At 44.1% G+C, this 21,311-nt stretch overlaps 1 protein-coding gene across 1 annotated transcript in view; it reads right to left on the bottom strand.

Moving 5' to 3' along the window:
• The window catches only part of LOC101649935 (ADP-ribosyl cyclase/cyclic ADP-ribose hydrolase 2), a 41,907-nt gene that overhangs the window by 1,791 nt on the left and 18,805 nt on the right, over positions 1–21,311 (bottom strand). The window contains 9 exon segments of the mRNA XM_004707840.2: positions 2,722–2,808; positions 4,433–4,525; positions 5,884–5,960; positions 6,888–6,970; positions 10,782–10,917; positions 11,872–11,998; positions 19,707–19,930; positions 19,932–19,955; positions 20,616–20,665. Coding sequence (XP_004707897.2) covers positions 2,722–2,808; positions 4,433–4,525; positions 5,884–5,960; positions 6,888–6,970; positions 10,782–10,917; positions 11,872–11,998; positions 19,707–19,930; positions 19,932–19,955; positions 20,616–20,665 — 901 coding nt within the window.

The following is a 21,311-nucleotide window of genomic DNA, read 5'->3' on the forward strand; positions in this document are numbered from 1 at the left end:
GTTGACTGTTCTCTGGCATGCTTTGTGACCTCTCCTTGAGTTCACCTAATTTCCTGGGCAATGTGTTGCTGTTAGCTGCAGTCACGTTGGTTCCTACATATGGCTACCCTGTGTGCAGCAGAACAAACAGTGCCCCGTTCAGTGCCATCCTCACACGCATTCCAATGTTGAACCCATTGTGGCAGCCACTGTGCCAATCCATCTCGTTGAAGTTCTTCCTCTTGCTCACTGACCTGCTACTTCACAAATCAAGATGTCCTTCTCCAGTGACTGGTCTTTCCTGATAACATGGCCAGGGTATATGAGATAAAGTCTTGGCGTCCTCTTTTCTAAGGAGCATTCTGTTCTGTCTACTTCCTCCAAGACAGCTTTGTTCATTCTTCGCTCAGTCCATGGTATGTGCAATATTCTTTTCCAACAAAGACACCTCCTCTAAAATCTATTCTACCTGTATATTTTTATGAGCTTTGTGTGTTGTCATGTATTGCAGAAAGGCATTGACATTCAGAGTCTACTTCAAGACAGTGCTGGCCGGAAATGAAGCAAAGGAGGCTATTGGAAAGAGACCCTTTTTTCATGTGCGTTCAGATCATCGCCCACCCCTGTGTTCCGAGGAGGACTGCACTCCGCGGGGTATTCTTGGCTGTGGCCTCTCTGAAGCCAGTCCTCAGGCCTTTCTCTTCGGGTGCTTCTGGATGGCTCTGAACCATCAGTCTTTCAGAACCCCAAGAGAATCTTGGGGAGACTCCGAGAGCTGCGCACAGCAGAGAGCAGTGCCTGGGTTCTGAGGAGGTGGCGCAAGCTCACGTACATCTTGGCAAAGGGTGGGGCGGGGAGAGAGATTTGTGAGCCTTGGTCTTGCTCTCTCCCCCACTGGTTATCCCCTCGAGGTGCCCTAGAACAACACTAAAACCAAGCACCGTCCTTGAGCTTCAGGTGGATTTCTTAACCCTCTCCCTTCCCCATGTCCATCCCTTTTGGTGTCTCCTCTCTCCTGCCCAGGAGCAGTCCTCCACCCCCACCTTGTCACCAAAACAGCCTGTGAACAATGAAGACATGAGGAATGGGGGGTTGGAGAAGAGGGGGCAGGTCTGGAAGAGAAGTGTCCTAGGGGCTAGCTTCAGGAACCACATTGCTTCCATTGTCTGTGCTTTCCACAGGGCTCTGTGAGTGTGGAAGTCCCCCGTAGTGACCACTTGCCCGGCCTCTGTATAGCAGGAGATCACCAACCCTTTCTCCTGTGTAGCCACTGGGTGCCTTGACAGTGAGGCCCACCAGCCTCTCAGTTAGCAGCCCTGTTGCCCCACTAGCATTCCTACAACAAATCCAAACCCACTGCCACCATCAGTTCTGACTCGTCAGGACCCTGTAGGCTTTCCGAAACTGTAGACCTCTACAGGAGTGGATGGTCTCATCTTTCTCCTGTACAGTAGTACCTGTGTTTGGACCCATCATCCTTTAGTTAGCAGCCCAGTGGTTAACCCACTGCGCTACCAGACCTCCTTCTAAAGCTCTTAGAAAGGCCTCAGATAAATCTGTGTAATCTCAAGACAGCTGTCAGGAAGAGGAGACCTTGGATTTGACGCAACAACTTACCAAAAGATAGTCCCATTAGGGGAGACCCTAAACTGAGGCCAAGTGCTCAGAAATTAGAATTCTTAGCCACAGTTTTCCTTCATCATTGGGCTTAAAAAAATTTGTTTTTAACTCCAATCCTGGTGCTTTCAATGACACAAGGGTAGACATAACCTCACAGGCGACCAGCACACCAATGAGTGAAGTGGGGAAATGTGCCTATAACCACATGGGAGTACTCCCCAGGCTTAAGGGAAAATGATATCCACAGGCAGGTGACAACAGGGATACACTGTGATCTCATTGTTCTGGGCCAAGTGTGCCCACCACCCAAAAACCAATGCTGTGTGATCTCACTCTAGTGAGAGATCCAGAACAGGTTACGGTATAGAACCCCCAGCTCACTCATGGTTACCAGGGTGGGCGGGTGGAAGGGAACAACATAAGGAAGCAGTTAGTTTCTGTTGATGGTGGTGGAGAGTTTGGCAGGGGACACTGGTGACAGGGGCATAGTGTGACTAATGTAACCGGAACACTAACTTGTGCAGGTGAGAAACATTACAGTGGCACCTGTCCTATGCATTATTCTGACTATCATCATAATATCTATCTGCAAATATCTCAAAGAAACGCTCATGCAGAGTTTAAAGCACTGGTCGAGGACAGAAGACCCAGAGGGGGCAGAGTCCAGAGTCCCATGAGACACAGACCCTGTTCTCAGGTTACTCGGTCTGCAGAATGCAGGGGGAGGGGGAAGCCAGACAGACCCCCAGTGATATCAGCCTCTCCACTTGACCTTTCACTGCCAGGATAATTACTCTGGTGTGAGCTGATGTGGGGATGGGAGGCAGTCAGAGCCCTAGCCATAGACATTCCCTGCCCCAACACCTTGGCAAGCTGGAAGTCACTGTCCTGTGCTCTTGAGAGCTGACACCCAGCAACATCCCAGTGAGCTGGGTGTGGGTTTGGGTTTGACTCAGGGTGACCCCGTGTGGCAGAGTAGAACGGTGCTCACAGGCTTTGCCAAAGCTTTTCTTCCCAGGCTCTTCCAGATGAACTCAAACTGCCACTTGTACCACGGATACCCACCCCGGAAAGCACCAGCCCCCCTCTGACTGGCCCCATTGGTGGTCAGATGCCACTTACAGGTAATCATTTATACAGCTGAACTGGAAACCCATGTCCTTCAGCCGATTTTCCAGGATTTTCACAGTGCCTTCGCCACAGGATTCCCTGAAAGCACATAGAAACAGAGACTGCTCCTCGGTAGCCCCTCCTGCTCCAGGCGATGGTTGCATCTGATGTCTAGAGACCATGCCCATGGGAAGGAACCTGGCTGGGGAGCTGCCAACCCCACTGAGCGAAGTTCTGCCTATACCCACCCTCCTCACATAGCACACACCCCTGAGGGGTCGTCACCTGTGAGGGCAAAATACTAAGTGCCACCTGGTGCTGCACATGTTGCGGTCACATTAATCTCTAAATAACCACCGAAACATACACTTTCTACAGCTTTGGAAAACACCAGGAAACCAGAGAAAAAGCAGAATTAACCCCACATTTCCCAACACTGGGGTGGACCTGCTGCCGTCATGGTGATCTGTCTCTTCAGGGCATCAGTTTTATATTTATTTACACAAAACTTAAAAAACAAAAACAGGGAGACACTGCCCAGTGTATTTTGCATCCTGCATTGCTTTTGTTCATGTGCGTGTGTGTGTGTGATTCCAAGGCACCTTGTCTGTTGTTCTTAGGTACCATGACGTTAGCTCTGACCCACAGTGATCCTATGCACAACAGAACAACACACTGAGAAGCCAGGAAAGCATTGCTAGTTCTGTGCCATTCTCACAATTGTTCCTATGCTTGAGCCCATTGCAGGACCCACAGGGTCAATCCATGTATCCCCTTGAGGGCCTTCCTCTTTCCCACTGGCCCACTCCTTGACCAAAAATGATGTTCTACTTGGGAAGTAGAACGGAAGGAGGACCAAAGAAGAATTGACACATTTGAACTGTGACACTGAAGACTATCGCGAGTACAATGGACGGCCCAAAGGACAAACCCATCTGTGCTCGAAGAGGTGGTTAGTGCTCCTTAGAGACAAGGATGGGGAACCCTGATCCTACATGCTTTGGATATGTTGTCAGGAGAGACAAGTCCCTGCAGAGGGACATCATGCTTGGTAAGGTGGAAGGGCATCAAAAAGATAAAGGTCCTACTGATGGACACAGTAGTTGCACAAATAAGCTCGGCTGAAGAACAATTGTGGGCATGCTTCAGAACCAAGCAGTGTTTCCTGTGTTGTGCTATGAGTCCATAGGTTCACTATGAGTCAGAACCGACTTGAGGGAGCCTAGCAATGATAGTGTTAACCCCCCCAAAAAAAACAAATGTTCCCCCCAAATATGTGGATCCTGAAAGTGTCCTTGGTCAGTTATCTGAGAGTCCAGTTGTAGAGCTGATTGATCTCCAAGAACAATGTCTTCATCACAGAGTCCTGGGTCAATGCTGGGAGCCCTTAGTGAGGTAGGCCTTTGAGTTTCAAATCACCAGCAGGAGAAACTGGCTTAGATCTGAATGGATGCACTTGCTTCACCCAACTTTCTGGTGCCACTCAGGAAGGAGCATCATTTTCCCTGGCAGGGTGGAGCATCCTATTTAAAGGAGAAGGTTTTTTCTCTGGGCTCAGGACCAGTTAGTGACATCTCAGACAATCTCTACCCTCCATTTCAGAAAGAGTGAAGACTTCCATTGCCCCTAAGTTTCAGATGCAAAATGAGTGCAGGTATCTGATACACCCCCCACAAAAATCATATCTGCCCAATTACTCATCACCAACAGCACCAGTACTTACACATTGGGTCCCCCAATTTCATGCATCACCCAGATCTCAATTCGTGTGATTTTATCCTTCTGGAGGAATGGAATTTCATAGTCTGCAAAAAAACTGAGAAACCAGGAAATTATTCCTTAAAGTCCTGATGCAGTGAGATGCTGGGGGTTGTTTGTTTACCTCTATTTCAGTTGTAAATTTATTAAACATTCCTGTAAAATAGAAACCCAGAATTCACTGTCAGAGTACTTATTTGGACCAAGGCTCTGGCCGATCTCCTGTGGTCACAGTCAAGGGACTAGAACAGCTTGATTCTCAGACACAACTTATTGTCAACTTTATTACGGTGGATGGCACTATAATATGACGTCGGGTCAGTTGACCTCCCTCTTGACCTATTCTGAATTAGTTCTATGATTAAATATTTCTTGCTTTTCCAAGACAGATGTTTTCTCATTGGCTTATCTTAATATTGCCAGTAGGATTGCCTTTTCTTTCTGGTGTTTTGTTTTTTCTTTTTCTTTCTTTTGTTCTTGTTTTAAAGTTTTGTTTTGTTTTTCCTTTTATTGTTTCTGCTTTTGTTGCCCACTTTATGAGCCCCAGAAAAAGCTGATTCTGGAGACAATGACTTCTGTAATAGTTTATCAGGGATGGGCCCTGGAGGCTGAGAGGAATTGAGGAAGAATGCATACTGGAGTGGGGGCGAGCACACTAGAAAGAATTGTGATGGTGTATATGCGACTTTTTAAAAGCAATTTAACTATGGAAGTGCGAGATATGTGCATTTTAAACCAACATAGCTATGGTGGCAGTGGGCGGGGAAAGCTCTTAAGTTTGTTTGGTTGGTTGCTTTGGGGAATTTTTTTTTTTTGCTTTGTTTTTAATCTTTAGACTACTTATTTTCACTTGTGCATGTATCAAGCACTGACCATGTAGCTGTATAGACACGATGGCTCTGATTACCAGCTCATTCAACTGTTTTGCTTTACCTGAATTAATAAAAGCAATATTTAGATTAGTGCTCCAAAAACTATGTGTTTCTGTGTGTGTGTGTGTGTGTGGTGTTGTAAATGGTAACCTCTAAGCCTGTAGTTACGATCACACTTGGGAAGGGGTTGTCTTAGTTATACTAATGAATCAGGATTAGTGTAGACTGTATCTTGAGTCTATCTCTTACATAATCTAAGAGAAGCAGACTAAGCACACACAGTCACTTGGGGATCTCCAAGGAACCAGGAGACAAGGACAGCCCCCAAGCCAATATAGGGAAAATGCTTTCCCGTAGCTCCAACATGCTGAATTCAGGCTTCGTCTGGCCTCCTAAATCATGAGAAAATAAAGCTTGATGTGTTTAACTGGTGAAACTGTTCTAGATAGCCAAGACAACTCACTGAGCATCAGATGATTCTCTCTAGGATCCATTCAAAATAATGATGTAAGTATTTTGTGCTTATTAGTGTTAGTGATTATACCTCGGGACTGGATATGCTCCATTGGGATGTGAGCCATTCAGCATGACCTGCATTATTCCAGAACTATCCCTGGCATACTGCAAAGACAAATGAGAATGTTGAGGAAATTAAAGCACGCCATTTATCACCTATGAAATGAGCAGAATATCTTTTGCTATTGCTGCTTTGTTTTGTTTCCTAATAAGCAAGGATGTGATCCATTTGGGTATTTTCCACCTACAGCCAATAGAGACACAAACTAGTATCATTTCCAGAAAGCAAGTTGCTTCTTAAATCCACATGATGCTGCACCTATTGGCCTGTGATCTTCCTGCATTTTTCATCATTCTATGTGGCTGTGTGGACCTAATGAGGGACTTCTGGACTAATAGAGGACTTACCGGTTCGAGTTGGGCTAGGCTGGGACTTTCTGATATGTGATCACTTCTTGATATAACCCTCTTTCTTATGAGAATCACTGGATTTGTTTCTCTAGACAGCCTGACATAACCCACTGGCTATAATTTCTTCAAAACAATTTTGTTCACTAGTCTAGTTTATTCAATCTTCCCTATCAGCACCACAATGCAAATGCAATGACCCTTCTTGGGTCTTCCTTTCCACTGGCCAACGTTTGCATCCATATGAAGCAATTGAAAAGACCATCTCTTGGGCCAGGTGAATCTTAGTCATCAAAAGACATCCTTGCTTTTAGAGAGTTTAAAGGAGGTCTTTGGCCACAGTTTCCCAATGCCAGTAATTCTAATAATGATTATTTAATATATTCATCTATAACTAGCAGCCAATAGATAATTTCTCTGCATCAGAGACTGCAATTTCTTTATCCCCAGAGATCCTCGGTAAACCCCACAATCTTGAGAGCAGAAAGAAGGAATCTGAATAATATTAAAAGGGAAAGGGACGCCCAGAGAAGTAAAGGAGGGACACAATGACTCAGTGTCTGAAATCTCTCCCCCACGTTCACTGTCCCACCTGTGTGCAGCCCCCCACCCCCCCAGGACTACCTGGATGGATGCTCTTTTCCAGTAAGAATCCACCGGATTGTTTTCACAATCTGCTGCTGTAGGGCAGGATTCATAGTCAAGTCCTAACAATAAAGAAATAAAGAATCATGTCTCATTTCAAAGACTGTTCCAGTGCTAGTGTTGTGTGTGCCACCAAGTGGATTCCAAAGCCAAGCAACTCCATAGGATGAAGTTGAATAAAAAAGAGCCTCCATGCCTGACTCCCTCTATACGGAGAACACATTCAGTTCTCCTCCACTGCGAGGACTGTTGGCTGTTGGTTTTGCGTACATGCCCTTTACTATGCTGAGGAATTTCCCTTTTATCCCTATTTTCTTGGATGTTTCTTAATAGACATAAGTATTGGGTTCTGTTAAATGATATGATCATGTGGTTCTTTTCCACTATTTTATTTATGTGGTGGTTTACATTAATTGGCTTTCTAATATTGGACGGTCCTTACATTGCTTGGTCGTGATATACTTAGAAGCAAGTAAATATGTAAATATCTCATAATAGAACCAACAGCTACACTAATCTTTCACTCAGTTCATTAAAGGAATTTAAATGTCTTTATTTTTAAATCTTTATTAGGTAGTTCCAATGCATTTTTTCCTGATAAAGATCTTCTGGTTCTGTGTATTAACCACTTATTGGGGCCATTCTATCTTAATTCTTTGAACTGAGAACTTCAGTTTTCACCAACACATTATATTTAGTCGATTATTTTATGTTGATAAGATCTTAGCCACTCATGAAGGGAGCCATAGGACAGTGTAATCTATGACAAAATAATAATAATTTATAAATTATCAAGAGTTCATGAGGGAGGGGGCAGCAGGGAGGGAGGGGTAAAAATGAGGAGCTGATACCAGGAAATGTTTTGAGAATGATGAAGGCAACAAATGTACAAATGTGCTTGACACACAATGGATGTATGTATGGATTGTGATAAGAGTTGTACAAGCCTCAATAAAATGATTTATAAATAAATAAATAAGATCTTAGCCACTCATCATCTGTTTCCTGGTGGGTTTAATTGAGAATTTTTGCATATGTGCACCAAAAAAAAATGAAATGGTGGCCAATATTTATAAATAAAAAATAAACAAGGAAGAGTCAATAAAAACAGCAAGATAAAAATAATTTGATAACCAAAAAAAGGAAGGAAAATGAAAAGAGAACAGGGTAATAAAAATACAAGAGGCAAAATTGGCGGCGGGGAGAAAATAGTGAAGAAAAACATAAAGCGGAAAATAAGTTGATGTAGAGGTGGGAAGGAAAAATGAAAGCAGAGAAATAAAGGGGGAAAAACAAGGAAGGGAAAGGAGAAAGTGTGGGGAGGGGAAAGGAGGAGGGCCGTGCACCCAGAGTGGGTTGCCACTGTCTGCCATCTAAAGAGCTTATGGGGTGTGATGGACAGGAGGGGATGAGAATTATGTGTTGTTTGGGATCAAGGCATCTGATTTAGAGGTAGCTCATACCACTCAGTAGGAGCTGTACTGAAGATCCAATGAGGGTGCTTCAAAAAATTTATGCCAAAATGGACTAAAATTATGATGGAATCTTTCCATGAACTTTTTAAAGCAACTTCAAATGCTCACAGGGAAAAAAAATTGGAAAGTAATTGCTGGCACCTAAATGACAGCACTATTAGTTTAGTTAACAGTTGGCTCCCAGAGCAAGCCATATCGTTCATGAGTAAAGTGTTCCTTTTATGTAAAAACAGTACCAAAACTAACAAATAGATTCAATCATCTATGTGAGACCAAACATCAACATTTGTCCTAGAGCACAAATTAGAAGGTCAAAGAGAAGCTAGAATAACAGAAATGAAACAACCAGCTCTCGTGAGAATGTTGGTGCCATGTTGAAGACCTCAGGGAGCTGGGGAATTAGCTATGGAAGGAGTTCCCATCGATTTAGGGGTTGCTACGGATCACATTTGTGCTGATCAGAAGAGGTAAAGTTCCCAAATCCAGGCCCAGAGGTGGTTCTCCTGGCTTCTGATCCCTGAGGGTGAGACTCTGACCTCAGACTGCAGGGGTTGTGTGGAGGTGCTGGGGAAGCAGAAAGGGGCTGTCACAAGACACTAGGTGGGTGAAAGTGTGTGCTGGTTACACTTCTAGTCAGCAGGAGGGCGAGGGAAACAAGAAGGATCTCACTTTCCTTGTTGCCAGTCATTCCCGTGCCAGCCACTGTCTGGGTGGAAGGCTGCTTGCAGAAGCTCAAGATGGATGCACTGTTTCAGACCAAGTGATTATTCACCCTCCTATCGCCTCTCTAACCACTTTTGTTCAGTCTCTCCTGTTGGTAAATAGTCAATTTGCTGCTCTCTCCTTCCACTAAAGCCCAGAGTTCTAAATTTATCACCAGCATTGTTTTCATTGGGTCTCTCACGTCGTTGATGTAGAGGTTCTATGTAGTCTATCTGGCTGGAAATCCTCTACTGTCAATGGTAGGAGGAGGAGGAGTGTTGGCATTAGCTGTCACAAAGGCTCAAACAACAATTGTGAGGATGGTACAGGATCAGGCAGGTTGTATATTGGGTCATTATGAGTTTAAACCAATTAGACAACATCTAACACCAACGAACAACAAACATCCATCAAGACGATTTGGGGGAAAACAAAAGATATAAATGGAAATAAATGAATAAAAAGGTTACATAAATTAAAAGACCAAAGGTATTGGTTTGACAGAGACTGGGGAAGGCCCTACTACTATAGCGTTTAGATATCCTTCAGGTCTGGAACTGAAGTCAGCCCTTAGCCAAACAATAGACAAACCTATTATGTGAACTATCACACCAGGGGGCTACTCTTTAGATCCATCAATCATAGGAGATCAAAAGGGCAGCATTTGCCTAGTGGTAAAGTTCAGAAGGCAGAAAGGGGCAGAGAGAAAGATGAATGACAATGAAACACCGGAGAAAGGGGGATGTGTGCTGTTACACTCTGGGAATTGCAATCACAGTCATGAATCAAAAGATGTATGAATTGTTCAATGAAAAATCAATTTGTTCTGTAAGCTTTCACCCAAATCATAAGAAAGGGTTGATAAATTACAGGACATTTTTAAAACAATATATGCAATTAAATATACATTCAAAAAATGCATCATAAATAGAAGCCGTGATTTTTTTTCTTTTCTTATATGAACAGGTTTCTCTTTTTTATTTATCTAAATCATTTTATTGGGGGTTCATACAACTCTTATCACAATCCATATATACATCCATTGTGTCAAGCACATTTGTACATTTGTGGCCCTCATCATTCTCAAAACATTTGCTATTCACTTGAGCCCTTGGAATCAGCTCCTTGTTTTTTTCCCCCTCCCTCCCCACTCCCCACTCCTTCATGAACCCTTGATAATTTATAAATTATTATTATTTTGTTGTATCTTACAATGCCCGACGTCTCCCTTCACCCACTTTACTATCGTCCATCCCCCAGGGAGGAAGTTATATGTAGATCCTTGTAATCGGTTCCCCCATTCGACCCCACCTTCCCTCCACCCTCCCTGTATCGCCACTCTCACCACTGGTCCTGAAGGGTTAATCTGTCCTGGATTCCCTGTGTTTCCAGTTCCTAATCTGCACCAGTGCACATTCTCTGGTCTAACCAGGTTTGCAAGGTAGATTTGGGATCATGATGTGGGGGGGGGAGGGGGCGCGGTGAGGGAGGAAGCATTTAAGAACTAGAGGAAAGTTGTGTGTTTCCTTGATGCTACACTGCACCCTGAGTGACTCATCTCCTTCCCGTTACCCCTCTGCAAAGGGATATCCAGTTCTCTGCAGATGGGCCTTGGGTCCCCACCCCACGCTCCCCCTCATTCATGATGATATGATTTTTTTGTTCTTTGCTGCTTGATACCTCATCCCTTTCTTACCAGAGGCAACTTTCTGTCGACACCAGCTCAAGAAATCTGCCACCCGGCCGTACAGCACATCACTCAGAGGCATGAAGCGACGGGTGTTCTCTGCAAACCTGACCACGAGTAGGTGGTTATTTTCCCAGAACAGGGACTAAGGGAAAACAAAACAAAACAAAATTCAGATGAAAAATAAAATCAGAACCCTTTTTTCAGGCACCACATGGGGACAAATCAGGCGCCCCATTTTCCTACTCAACGATGATTTGCTGCACAACAAATGAACCCTTTTAGTTATGTCTTTTATTCACCATGATGAGAGTCCTATCCTCTCTCCTCCATTGATGACAAGATGGAAAATAAAAACATCCTCCAGAATCACATATCTGTGGAAATATTCCTTGATTAAAATGGACTAAGAGACTCTGGTGTGAATACTGGCTCTTTGGGATGATGGATGTATGATACTGACCAAGTCATCTCAACTCCTTGACCTTCAGTATTGAGGTCTGGGAAGTGGGGATCATGAATCCATGTTCAAATGAAGAGGCAACTGAAGCTGAGTGTCTTGCTGGCTTACCAGGATGATGACCTTGTCCACTTGGGGGAGCTATTCCAGCCAACTATGATGACAAGGACAGGGATCTGAAGTCCCCTCCCCACCAGACAGATGGAACACACATTGCGTTGCTTGCTGGGGAGATAATTCTCTGGGTCAGCTAACCCCAAGTATGATCCAGGCACCACATATCTCTATCAAACCTCTACCAAATCCATTGCTGTGGGGTTGGTTCCATTCATGGCAGAGCCATGAGTTACAGAACAAGGCTCCTCCACTGAGTTTTCTGGGCTGTTGTCTTTTTTTTTTTTTTAAATCATTTTGTTCAGGGGCTCTTATAGCTCTTATCGCAATCCATCCATCCATCCATTGGTCAAGCGCATTTGTGCATTTATTGCCATCATCACGAGGGCTGTTATCTTTATAGGAGCAGATCTCCAGGTCTTTCTGCATGGAATCATTGAATGGGTTAAACTGCCAACTTTTAGGTGGAGTGCAAAACCGGGGAGCTCTGGATCACTGCAGAGACATGGATGTGCATGGCATTACCTTGTCTCTGGGAATAGAGTGCCTCGAGAGGTTAATAAAAAGGTCGTAGTCAGAGGGAAGCACAGAGCAGGGGTCCTTGTCCAGCACCACACTAAAGGCCTCCCAGATGGCTGTGCAGTTCTTGTCTCTGTGCAAAACACAAGGTAAAAGAGAACTCATATTGCTGTGTGTGGTGTAGTGTTTCCCTTTCTCTCAGCAAGATCCATCGGTTTAACAAGCAATAGTCATGCGCTGACTGCAGGCCTAACCTCTGAAAACCCATTGTCACTGAATCAATTTCAACTCACAGGCACCCTATAGGACAGTGCAGCAAAGTCACATAGGATATCCAAAGAATAATCATTCAGAATTTTTACAATCTTTATAGATGGCCGAATCTTTCTCCTGTGAGGTGACTAGTAGATTCAAATGGTCGATCTTTCACTTAACCACTGTGCAATGAGCACTCCTGCTCTGTAAAGCAAGGTGATTACAAAAGACCACACATTGTCAGGGCTTATGAAATAACCAAAATTCTATAGAAGAAACCAAAAAAAAAAACAACCCAGCTCAATAAACCCATTTTTAAATTTGACCTTCTCACACTGTCTTAGAAAGCTCTCCACAGACTTCTTAGTTAGGGGCACCCAGAAAGACAAGCAGAAAAGGCACTGTCCTAGAAGGTCGTCATCCTGGTAAGCCAGGAAGACTCTCAGTCTCAGTTGTCTCTTCATTTCAGCATGAGGGTGTGAGCTCAGCCAGATCCAAGTCTCCTGCAGAGCATGAGTGGCAGGTGTGGTTTCCCAGGTGGGCCATTCTGACTCCTAGTGACCCAATCGGGCACAGGAGCACTGTGCCATAAGGTTTATAAAGCAATTAATCTGAGAAGCTTGTCTATATAAAGAAGAATACAGACTCAAGAATGGAGGAAGACTCATGAACTATCTGCAATCGATGATACACCCTTGCTTGCTAAACGTGAAGAGGACTCAAAGCATTTATTGATGAAGATCAGAGACTATAGCTGTCAGTATGGGCTGCACTGCAACATAAAGAAAATTAAAATCCTCACCACTGGACCAATTAGCAAGAGTATGATAAATGGATAGAACTGAGAAAGGATTTCATTTTACTTGGATCCTCATAGAAGTAACACTCAGGAAATCAAACTCTGGAAACAGGGAGAGGAAAATGTGGGCCAAAATCGAAATCATGAAAAGACCAGACCTGCTAGTTGCATAGAGATTGGTGGAACCTTTGAAATGATCGCCTGTACTTGCCCTTCAGGTGTGGACCGGAATTCAACCCCAAAATTTAAGTTTTCAGCAAAGCAATAAACAGCTCAACAAGTGGGATATACTGCAGATAAAACACCTGTGTACATTGAAAGAATTTGCCAAGAGAGTACTGAGATAGCCCACAGACTGGGAAAACATCCCCAGCAATGACACACCAGACAAAGGCCTTGTGACTAAAATCTATAATACTCTGCTAGCCTAAAATAAGAAAAAAACAAATAGCCCACTGAGGGCCTGGACTAAGGACCTGAACCGAAATTTCATAAGGGTGAAAAACCAAATGACCAATAAACATATGAGAAAATGTTCCTGATCATTAGCCATAGGGAAATGCAAAGTAAAGCAACTATGAGATACCACCTAACACCCTCAAAGATAGCCCGATGCAAAAAAATCAGAAAGCAAAAGTAAATAAATAAATAACTTAAAATACAATTTTTTTTAAAATCAGAAAGCACAAGTATTGGAGGGGTGTGATGAGATAGGAACTCTCATCCACTGCTGGTGGATCAGTAGGTATGTGCAGCTGCTACAGAAATTGATTTGGTGATATGTAAAACAAATGGAAATCAAGCTACCATATGACCCAGCAACCCCCTTACTGGGCATGTACCCAGAAAAGGGAAGAAACAGACTACAGCCAGACATCAGTGCTCCAACGTTCTTCGCAGTGCAGTTCCCAGTTGCAAAGACTAGGAAACAACTTAAATTTCCTTAAATGGACAAAAGGATTTAAAAACTCTGGTACATACAATGGAGTGCTACACATCCCTAAAAAGCAGTAATGAATGCATGAAGCACATCATCGCGTGGGAAGAGTTCGAGGAAATTATGCTAAGTGAAATAAGCCAAGCACAAAACAACAAGTACAACATGAGTCCACTGAGGTAAGCTTAAAAAGCACCAGGGATTTAGGGGAAAAGCCACTAAATGCATAAACTCACTCAGGCATTCTGGCAGAGTCAGACCCAACCCAGGGATACTTATGGAAATCTACTAAAAAGGAGGGAAAAAGAAAGAAAATGGATAGTGGGGGAGCAATGCACTAACCCACCCACAGGGGAAGTATTGTTTATTTCTCCACAGGAAAGGGAGAGAGGGACCAGACCTCATACAGTACAACAAGCCTTTAGGGCAACATGCAAGCATAAAGTAGTGAACTAACAGAGAGGTCTGTGGAGCTGGCCCCAATCCTAGCTATGTTGACCGGCTCCCCAGAAGACTGTACAACAGAGGACAGCACTGAAGATAACCCCAGGAGAGTAACGGGTCTGCCCATAGCACATGGGAGCAAAATAAGAGGGAAACAGAGAGAGAGAAAGAGAGTGGACCGCATCCTGGCCTCACAAGCCCTTGGGACCAGACTCCTGCTCAGAGAAGCCAAGGAGCAGAAAGGACCATAGGGCTGGCCCCGTCATGAGAAACAATGCCCCCTTACTGACCCACAGCATTTCTGGGAACAGCACTGGAGACACAGTGCAGGACTTGTGCCCGGTGTGACACACACACACACACACACACACACACACACACACACACCAGGAAAAAACAGGAAGGGAGCACAACAGAGCAACAAGGGGAACAAATCAACAGAGTCCCCGAGGAATCCTGAAATTTGACTTCAGATTCAGAGGGCCAGACTTGGCACCTCATCAGACTTGATCAGAAAGCATACATAAGCTTCAGCAGAGAGACCTGGAACTAATTAAAGGTTCTTCTTCTTCTTCTTCTTCTTCTCACCTCTATCTATATAAGACAGGCAAGATAAACAATCCCCAGGAGAAAATAACAGAACTGATGGTTCCGGGAGGACTAGGGAGAGGGGGAGGTGAGGAAGATGGAGGAGGCAAGCCAACAAACCCAAAGACAAGAGATTCAAAATCGATGGGGAGGAAGCTATAGAACACCTGGTGGGGTTTGAAGAAGTGCAATGTAGCCGAGAGGAATTACTGAGAGCTGAATGAAGGTAGAACATGATAATGGTACAGGAGGAAAGTGAAAGGAAATAGAGAAAGAACTAGGAGGCAAAAGACATTTATAGAGGTATAAATATAGGCATATATATATATGAATATATTCTATATAGGTCTATGTACTTACATTTATATGTTAAGTATCAAGGTAGCAGTAGCAGACGGACATTGGGCCTCTACTAAAGTACTCTCTCAATGCAATACTTTGTTCTAATAACCTGGCATTCTGTGATGCTCACCTTCCCTACATGATCGCTGAAGAAAAACTGGATACATTAGCAAGTGTGGTGAAGCAAGCTGATGGTGCCCAGCTATTAAAAGATGTAGCATCTGGGGTCTTAAAAGCTTGAAATTAAACAAGCAGCCATCTAGCATGGAAGCAACAAAGCCCACATGGAAGAAGCACACCAGCCTGTGTGATCACAAAGTATCAAAAGGATCAGGGATAGAGATCAGATGACCCAAAACAAACAAGCATACAAATGCGAATAAGGGGGATCTGAATGGAGCCCGAAAGCGATCTGTGGACAATTGGACATCCCTTGACAGAAGGGTCACAAGCAAGGGATGAGCCAGCAGGGTGCAGTATAGCCCCAATGAAACACACAACATTCCTCAAGTTCTTTAATGCTTCCTCACCAGCCCCACTTCACAATCATGACCCCAGTTCTACTTTACAAATCCAGCTAGACGGGAGCATGTATACTAGTATATATAAGAGCTATCGGCATGTGGAATCCAGGACAGATAAAGCCCTCAGGAACCATCATGGGAGTAGTGATGTTATCCATGAAGGTAGTAGGAAGGCGCGGGGAGAAGGGGGAGAAATGGAGAACTGATTACAATGATTGAGGTATAACCCCACCCCATTCCCCCAGGGGGGGCAAACTACAGAAATGTGGGTGAAGGGAGACAACAGATGGTATAAAATATGTAAATAATAACAATTTATAACTTATCAAAAGTTCATGAGGATTGGAGGGTGAGGAAGGGAAGGGACAAAAAGGAGCTGATACCAAGGGCTCAAGCAGAAAGAAAATGTTTTGAAAATGTTGATGGCAACATGTGTACAAATGCGCTTGATACAATTGATATATGACAGAGGTGTTTGACACAATGGATATATGTATGGATGGTGACAAGAGCCATAAGAGCCCCCAATAAAATAAAAATGTTTTAAAAACAATTAATGTATGAATTCCTATAAGAGCAGTAAGAGCCCCCAATAAAATGATTTCTATAAATTAATAAAATAAACAGCTCAATAAGGAGAACCATAGGGCTAAGGACGTACACACATCTTAGATGAATCCATTGTTTAAGATCAAAAGGACAGCAATTTCTCAATGTTCAGAAGGGTGAGGACCGAAGGAAGGCTAGAAATAACAAACACAGCAAGGGAATGAAATAAGTAGCATTTCATTGAGGGGGTAGCAGTCAATGAGATTAAACAAACTGTGTATGAATTGTTGAATGGAAAGGTGATCTGTTCTAGAAATCTTACCACAATACACAATAAAAAAGAAATTTGAGAAAAGAAGAATAAATGAAATGAAGTACTGTTGCATTGAGCAGATCTACTGCAAAAGACCTCTTGAATATGTTCCGAAGCAAAGAATTCACTTTGAGGACTAATGTGCATCTGATCCAAACACAGAGTATTTTTCAATCATCTCATATGCATGTAAAACCTGGATAATGTACAAGGAAGGCAGAATTGATTACATTTCATGAGCCGTACACAAGGGTGTGTTAGAACAACACACAAATGTGTCTTGAAAGTTTTGCCAGTGATTCCTTAGAAGCAAAGATGACAAAACTTTGCCTCGCAAACTAACGACATGCTATCAAGATGGACTGGTTCCTGAAGACGGACATCTTGCTTGGATAACAAGGAGATGAATTGACAAGTGACTGCAACCATGTATTCACACATAGCATTGATGGAGTGTTTCAGGTGGTTTTGCCCTGTTGTCCATGGGGTCACTATAGTTAGGATAGACTCCAGGGTACCTAATAACTCAACAATAGAATCTTTATGGAGAGGAACCGGGAGCACAGTATTTTTAAAGTTGTTGTTGTTGCTGTTAGGTGCCCTCGAATTGTCTCTGACCCATAGTGACTCTGTGCACAGCAGAATGAAACACTGCCCTGTCCTGAGCCGTCCTCACCATTGGTCCTGTGCCTGAGCCCCAACATGCAACTACGGTGTCAATCCAACTCGTGGAGGACCTCCCTCTTTTTCTGGACTCATTACATATGAATGTATAGAATGTCCTTCCTCCAGGGCCGGGTCTCTCCTGTCAAAATGTCCAAAGGATGTAAGACAAAGTCTGGCCGTTCTTGCCTCTAAGGAGCCCTCTGGCCTTACTTCTTCCAGTACAGTTTGGTTTTTCCTTTTAGAAGTCCGTGGTACTTTAGAATTTTTCTCCAGCATCACAATTCAAATGCATCTGTTCTTCTACAGCCATCTTTATTCATTGTTCAATTTTCTCATGCATATAAAGCAACTGAAAATACCATGGCTTAGGTCAGGTGCACCTTAGTCCTCAAAGTAACATCCTTGCTTTTCACTGCTCTAAAGAGGCCTTGTTAACAATGATGCAACCTTGTTTGATGAAAGTCAGGAAAATAGAAGCACTTGCTGATAAAGACCAAGATTGAAGCCTTCAGTACAGATTACAACTCAATGTAAGGAATACCAAAATCCTCACAACTAGACCAATAGGTTACATCATGATAAGTGGAGAAAAGGTTGAAATTATCAAGGATGCTGTCTTGCTTTGGTCCACAATCAATGCTCATGGAAGCAGCAGGCAAGAGATCAAAAGAGCTATTGAACTAGGTAAATCTGCTGGCCTAGATCTCTTTAGAGTATGGAAGAGCAAGGGTGGTACTTTGAGGACTAAGGTGTACCTGACCCAACATATGGTATTCTGCACCGCAGGCCCTCGAAATGGAATGCCAGTGGCTGCGTCAATGGCTGCGTCTGCATGCATAGAAACAGTTGTGAGGATGGCGCAGGGCAGTGCTTCATTCTCTTGTGCATAGGGTCGCTATGGGTTGGAGCCTACTTGATGGGGCCTAGCAACAACAAAGAGGTCTTGTGCAGCAGATTTACCTAATGCAACTCATCTTTTGATGTCTTGACCACTGTTTCCATAAGCACTGATTGTGGATCCAAGACAAAATCCTTGACAGCTTCAATTTTTTTCTCCATTTCTCATGATGTTACCTATTGGTCCAATTGTAAAGATTTTGATCTTCTTTCCTGAAGGCTTCAATCCTTGGTATTCAGCAGTAAGTGCATCAAATCCTCCTCACTTTCAGCAATGTGTGTCATCTTCAATCACCACTTATTAATAAGCCTTCTTCCATTCCTGATGCCACACTCTTCTTCATATAAGCCAGATTCGTTGATGATTTGTTCAGCATAGAGTTTGAATAAGTATCAAGAGAGAACACACCCCTATTGCACACCTTTCTGGATTTTAAACAATGCAACATTCCTTCTTTCTTTTGCACAACTGCCTCTTGTTCCATATCCAAATACCACAGAAGCACAATCCAGTTTTTGTTGTGCTCCACATTGTCAAATGCTGTGGCGTAGTCAATAAAACACACGTAAGCATCTTTCTGGTATTCTCTGCTTTGAGCCAAGATCTGACATCAGCAATGATATTCCTTGTTCCAAGGCTACTTCTGAATCTAGTTTGAACCTCTGGCAGCTCCTTGTGAATGTACTGCTATCATTGTTGCTGGATGATCCTCAGTAGATAAAGTACAGTCGAAAGGTCAGTGGTCTCATTCCACCAGACTGTGAGAGATAGATATGTTAGCCCACTTCAAAAAACCAAACTCACTGCCATCAAGTGGATGCCAGCTCATAGCGATAGTCTAGGACAGGGTAGAACTTGCCCCTGTGGACTTCTATGGCTGTAACTCTTCATAGGAGTAGAAGTTCCCACGAGCACTGGTGGTTTCAAACTGTGGTTGACCAGGAGGTTAGCAACATACTGTTTAACTATTGCATTACCAGGGTTCAGTCTTTCTGTAGGTTAGAGGACCTGAAACTGGAACCTTTGGAATATCTTGACTCCAACAATTCCAGAGAACATATTCTGGGGCCCCAAGGGCCTGGTTAAGATTAAGGAGAGGCATTGACATTCAACAGGACCCAGATCATACCACGCTCCTCCCTCAACCCTCACACATACCCTTAGATATCCCCATCACCCCATTCTCCCTCTCTTTTCATATATATATATATACATACACACACACACACACACATACCATCACCTCCATCACATACCTCTGATTTCTAGAGTCCCACATCACAAGCAAGCCCTTTTGTGATATAAGTCAACACACCTTCCCGGCAATATCCCTTTACATACACTTTTACCTCTAGATCCCTGCCTGACCCCTCCAAATTCATGCATCCCATCCCAAGACCCCATTTTGCTCTCGACCACACATGCCTCTTAACTGTGGATGGCCCTTGTTCTTCCAGACCCCCACCCTTCTGCCTCAACTCCCTGCCCTCCAAGTTCCCTTAAGTCCCTTTCTCCCCTCTGCTCACCTCTCCTCCGGACTGAGCAGCACTAGGGAGTCATGGCAGCGGCCCAGGAAGATGGACCTCAGTTGCTGACTGGTGCCCTTCCCAGTCCATAATTTGCCTGAGCTGCCCACCACCACCACCACCAGCACCACTAGCAGCAGCGACAAAGACAATGTGCACTCTTGTGCCGCCATCGAGAGGATTTTGACCCCTGCAACCTGGCGCCTCTTTAACTGGGCTCCTCTGCTCCCAGGAAGGCGGCTCCCTTGGCTGAGGCCTCTATGCTTGGCTAACTTTGGGCTGCTTTCCCACAACAGAGGGCCAAGCCCGCCCCAGCGCACCCCACCCCACCCCACCCCCACCCCCGGAAGCAGGAAGCCAGTCCGGTGACTCCTCGATATGGAGAGTTCAGCCATCAGGAGAAAGGAGATTTTCTTGTTCCAAGGTGCAGCAAGTGTGACAGGCGCCCTTTCCCTTTGCTTTCAGGAAATAGTAACTGCAGAAGGATCTAAATATAACCCCCTCCCTGGGGGACGAACAACAGAAAGTGGGTGAAGGGAGATGTCAGACAGTGTAAGACATGACAAAATAATAATGATTTATAAATTATCAAGAGTTCATGGAGGAAGGCAGGCAGGGAGGGAAGGGGGAAATGAGGAGCTGATACCAAGGGCTCAAGTCGAAAGCAAATGTTTTGAGAATGATGAGGGAAATAAATGTAAATGTGCTTGACACAGTGGATGGATGGATGGATTGAGATAAGATTTGTATGAGCCCCCAATAAAATGATTCAAAAAAATAAAAACCGGAATTTCTGTTGGGCAATTCCTGTGTTCCAAGAACTCTAGAAGCAAAGTACTCCACAAGCACAACGCTCCACAAACACAGCGCTCTACAAACACATGTTCCACAAACACATGCTCCACAAACATGCTCCACAAACACATGCTCCACAAACACATGCTCCACAAACACACGCTCTACAAACACATGTTCCACAAACACAGCGCTCCACAAACATGCTCTACAAGCACATGCTCCACAAACACAATGCTCTACAAGCACATGCTCCACAAACACACGCTCTACAAACACAATGCTCTACAAGCACAATGCTCTATAAGCACAACGCTCATTCACGACTCACTCCCTCCCTGAGATGGAGGCTTATTATCATCCCTCACTTTTCAAATGAGGAACCTCGAGGAATTTGTTTGTGGTGGCTTCCAGAGAGACAGAAGTGGCAGGATTGCCAGAGGGAGGGCCACAGCCTCAATGGCGATAGCAATGGTACATGTTAGGTGCCCTTTAGTAAGTTCGACCCCAAAGGGGCCCTATGTAGAGCAGAACAGTGCTGCGCCATCCTCACAATTATTGTCATGCTTCAGCCAATTGTTGCCGCCATCTCCTTGAAGGTCTTCCTCTTTTACACTGCCCCTCTAGTCTGCTAGCATAAGGTCCTTCTCCAGAGATTCACTCTTCTCTCCTGACAGCATGTGCCAAGTACATGTGTGGAATTACACCTACAAACTTCAACTGTCTAGCAAGCACTGGACAGATGCGGGATTAAAAAATGGGCCTACAGCATTTCACTTCTATCGCTTACCTTCTTTTTTTTTTTTTTTT

This window comes from Echinops telfairi, unplaced genomic scaffold (genome assembly GCF_000313985.2).
Source record: "Echinops telfairi isolate 266 unplaced genomic scaffold, ASM31398v2 ScPeMD7_7468;HRSCAF=8506_1, whole genome shotgun sequence".
Lineage (NCBI taxonomy): Eukaryota > Metazoa > Chordata > Mammalia > Afrosoricida > Tenrecidae > Echinops > Echinops telfairi.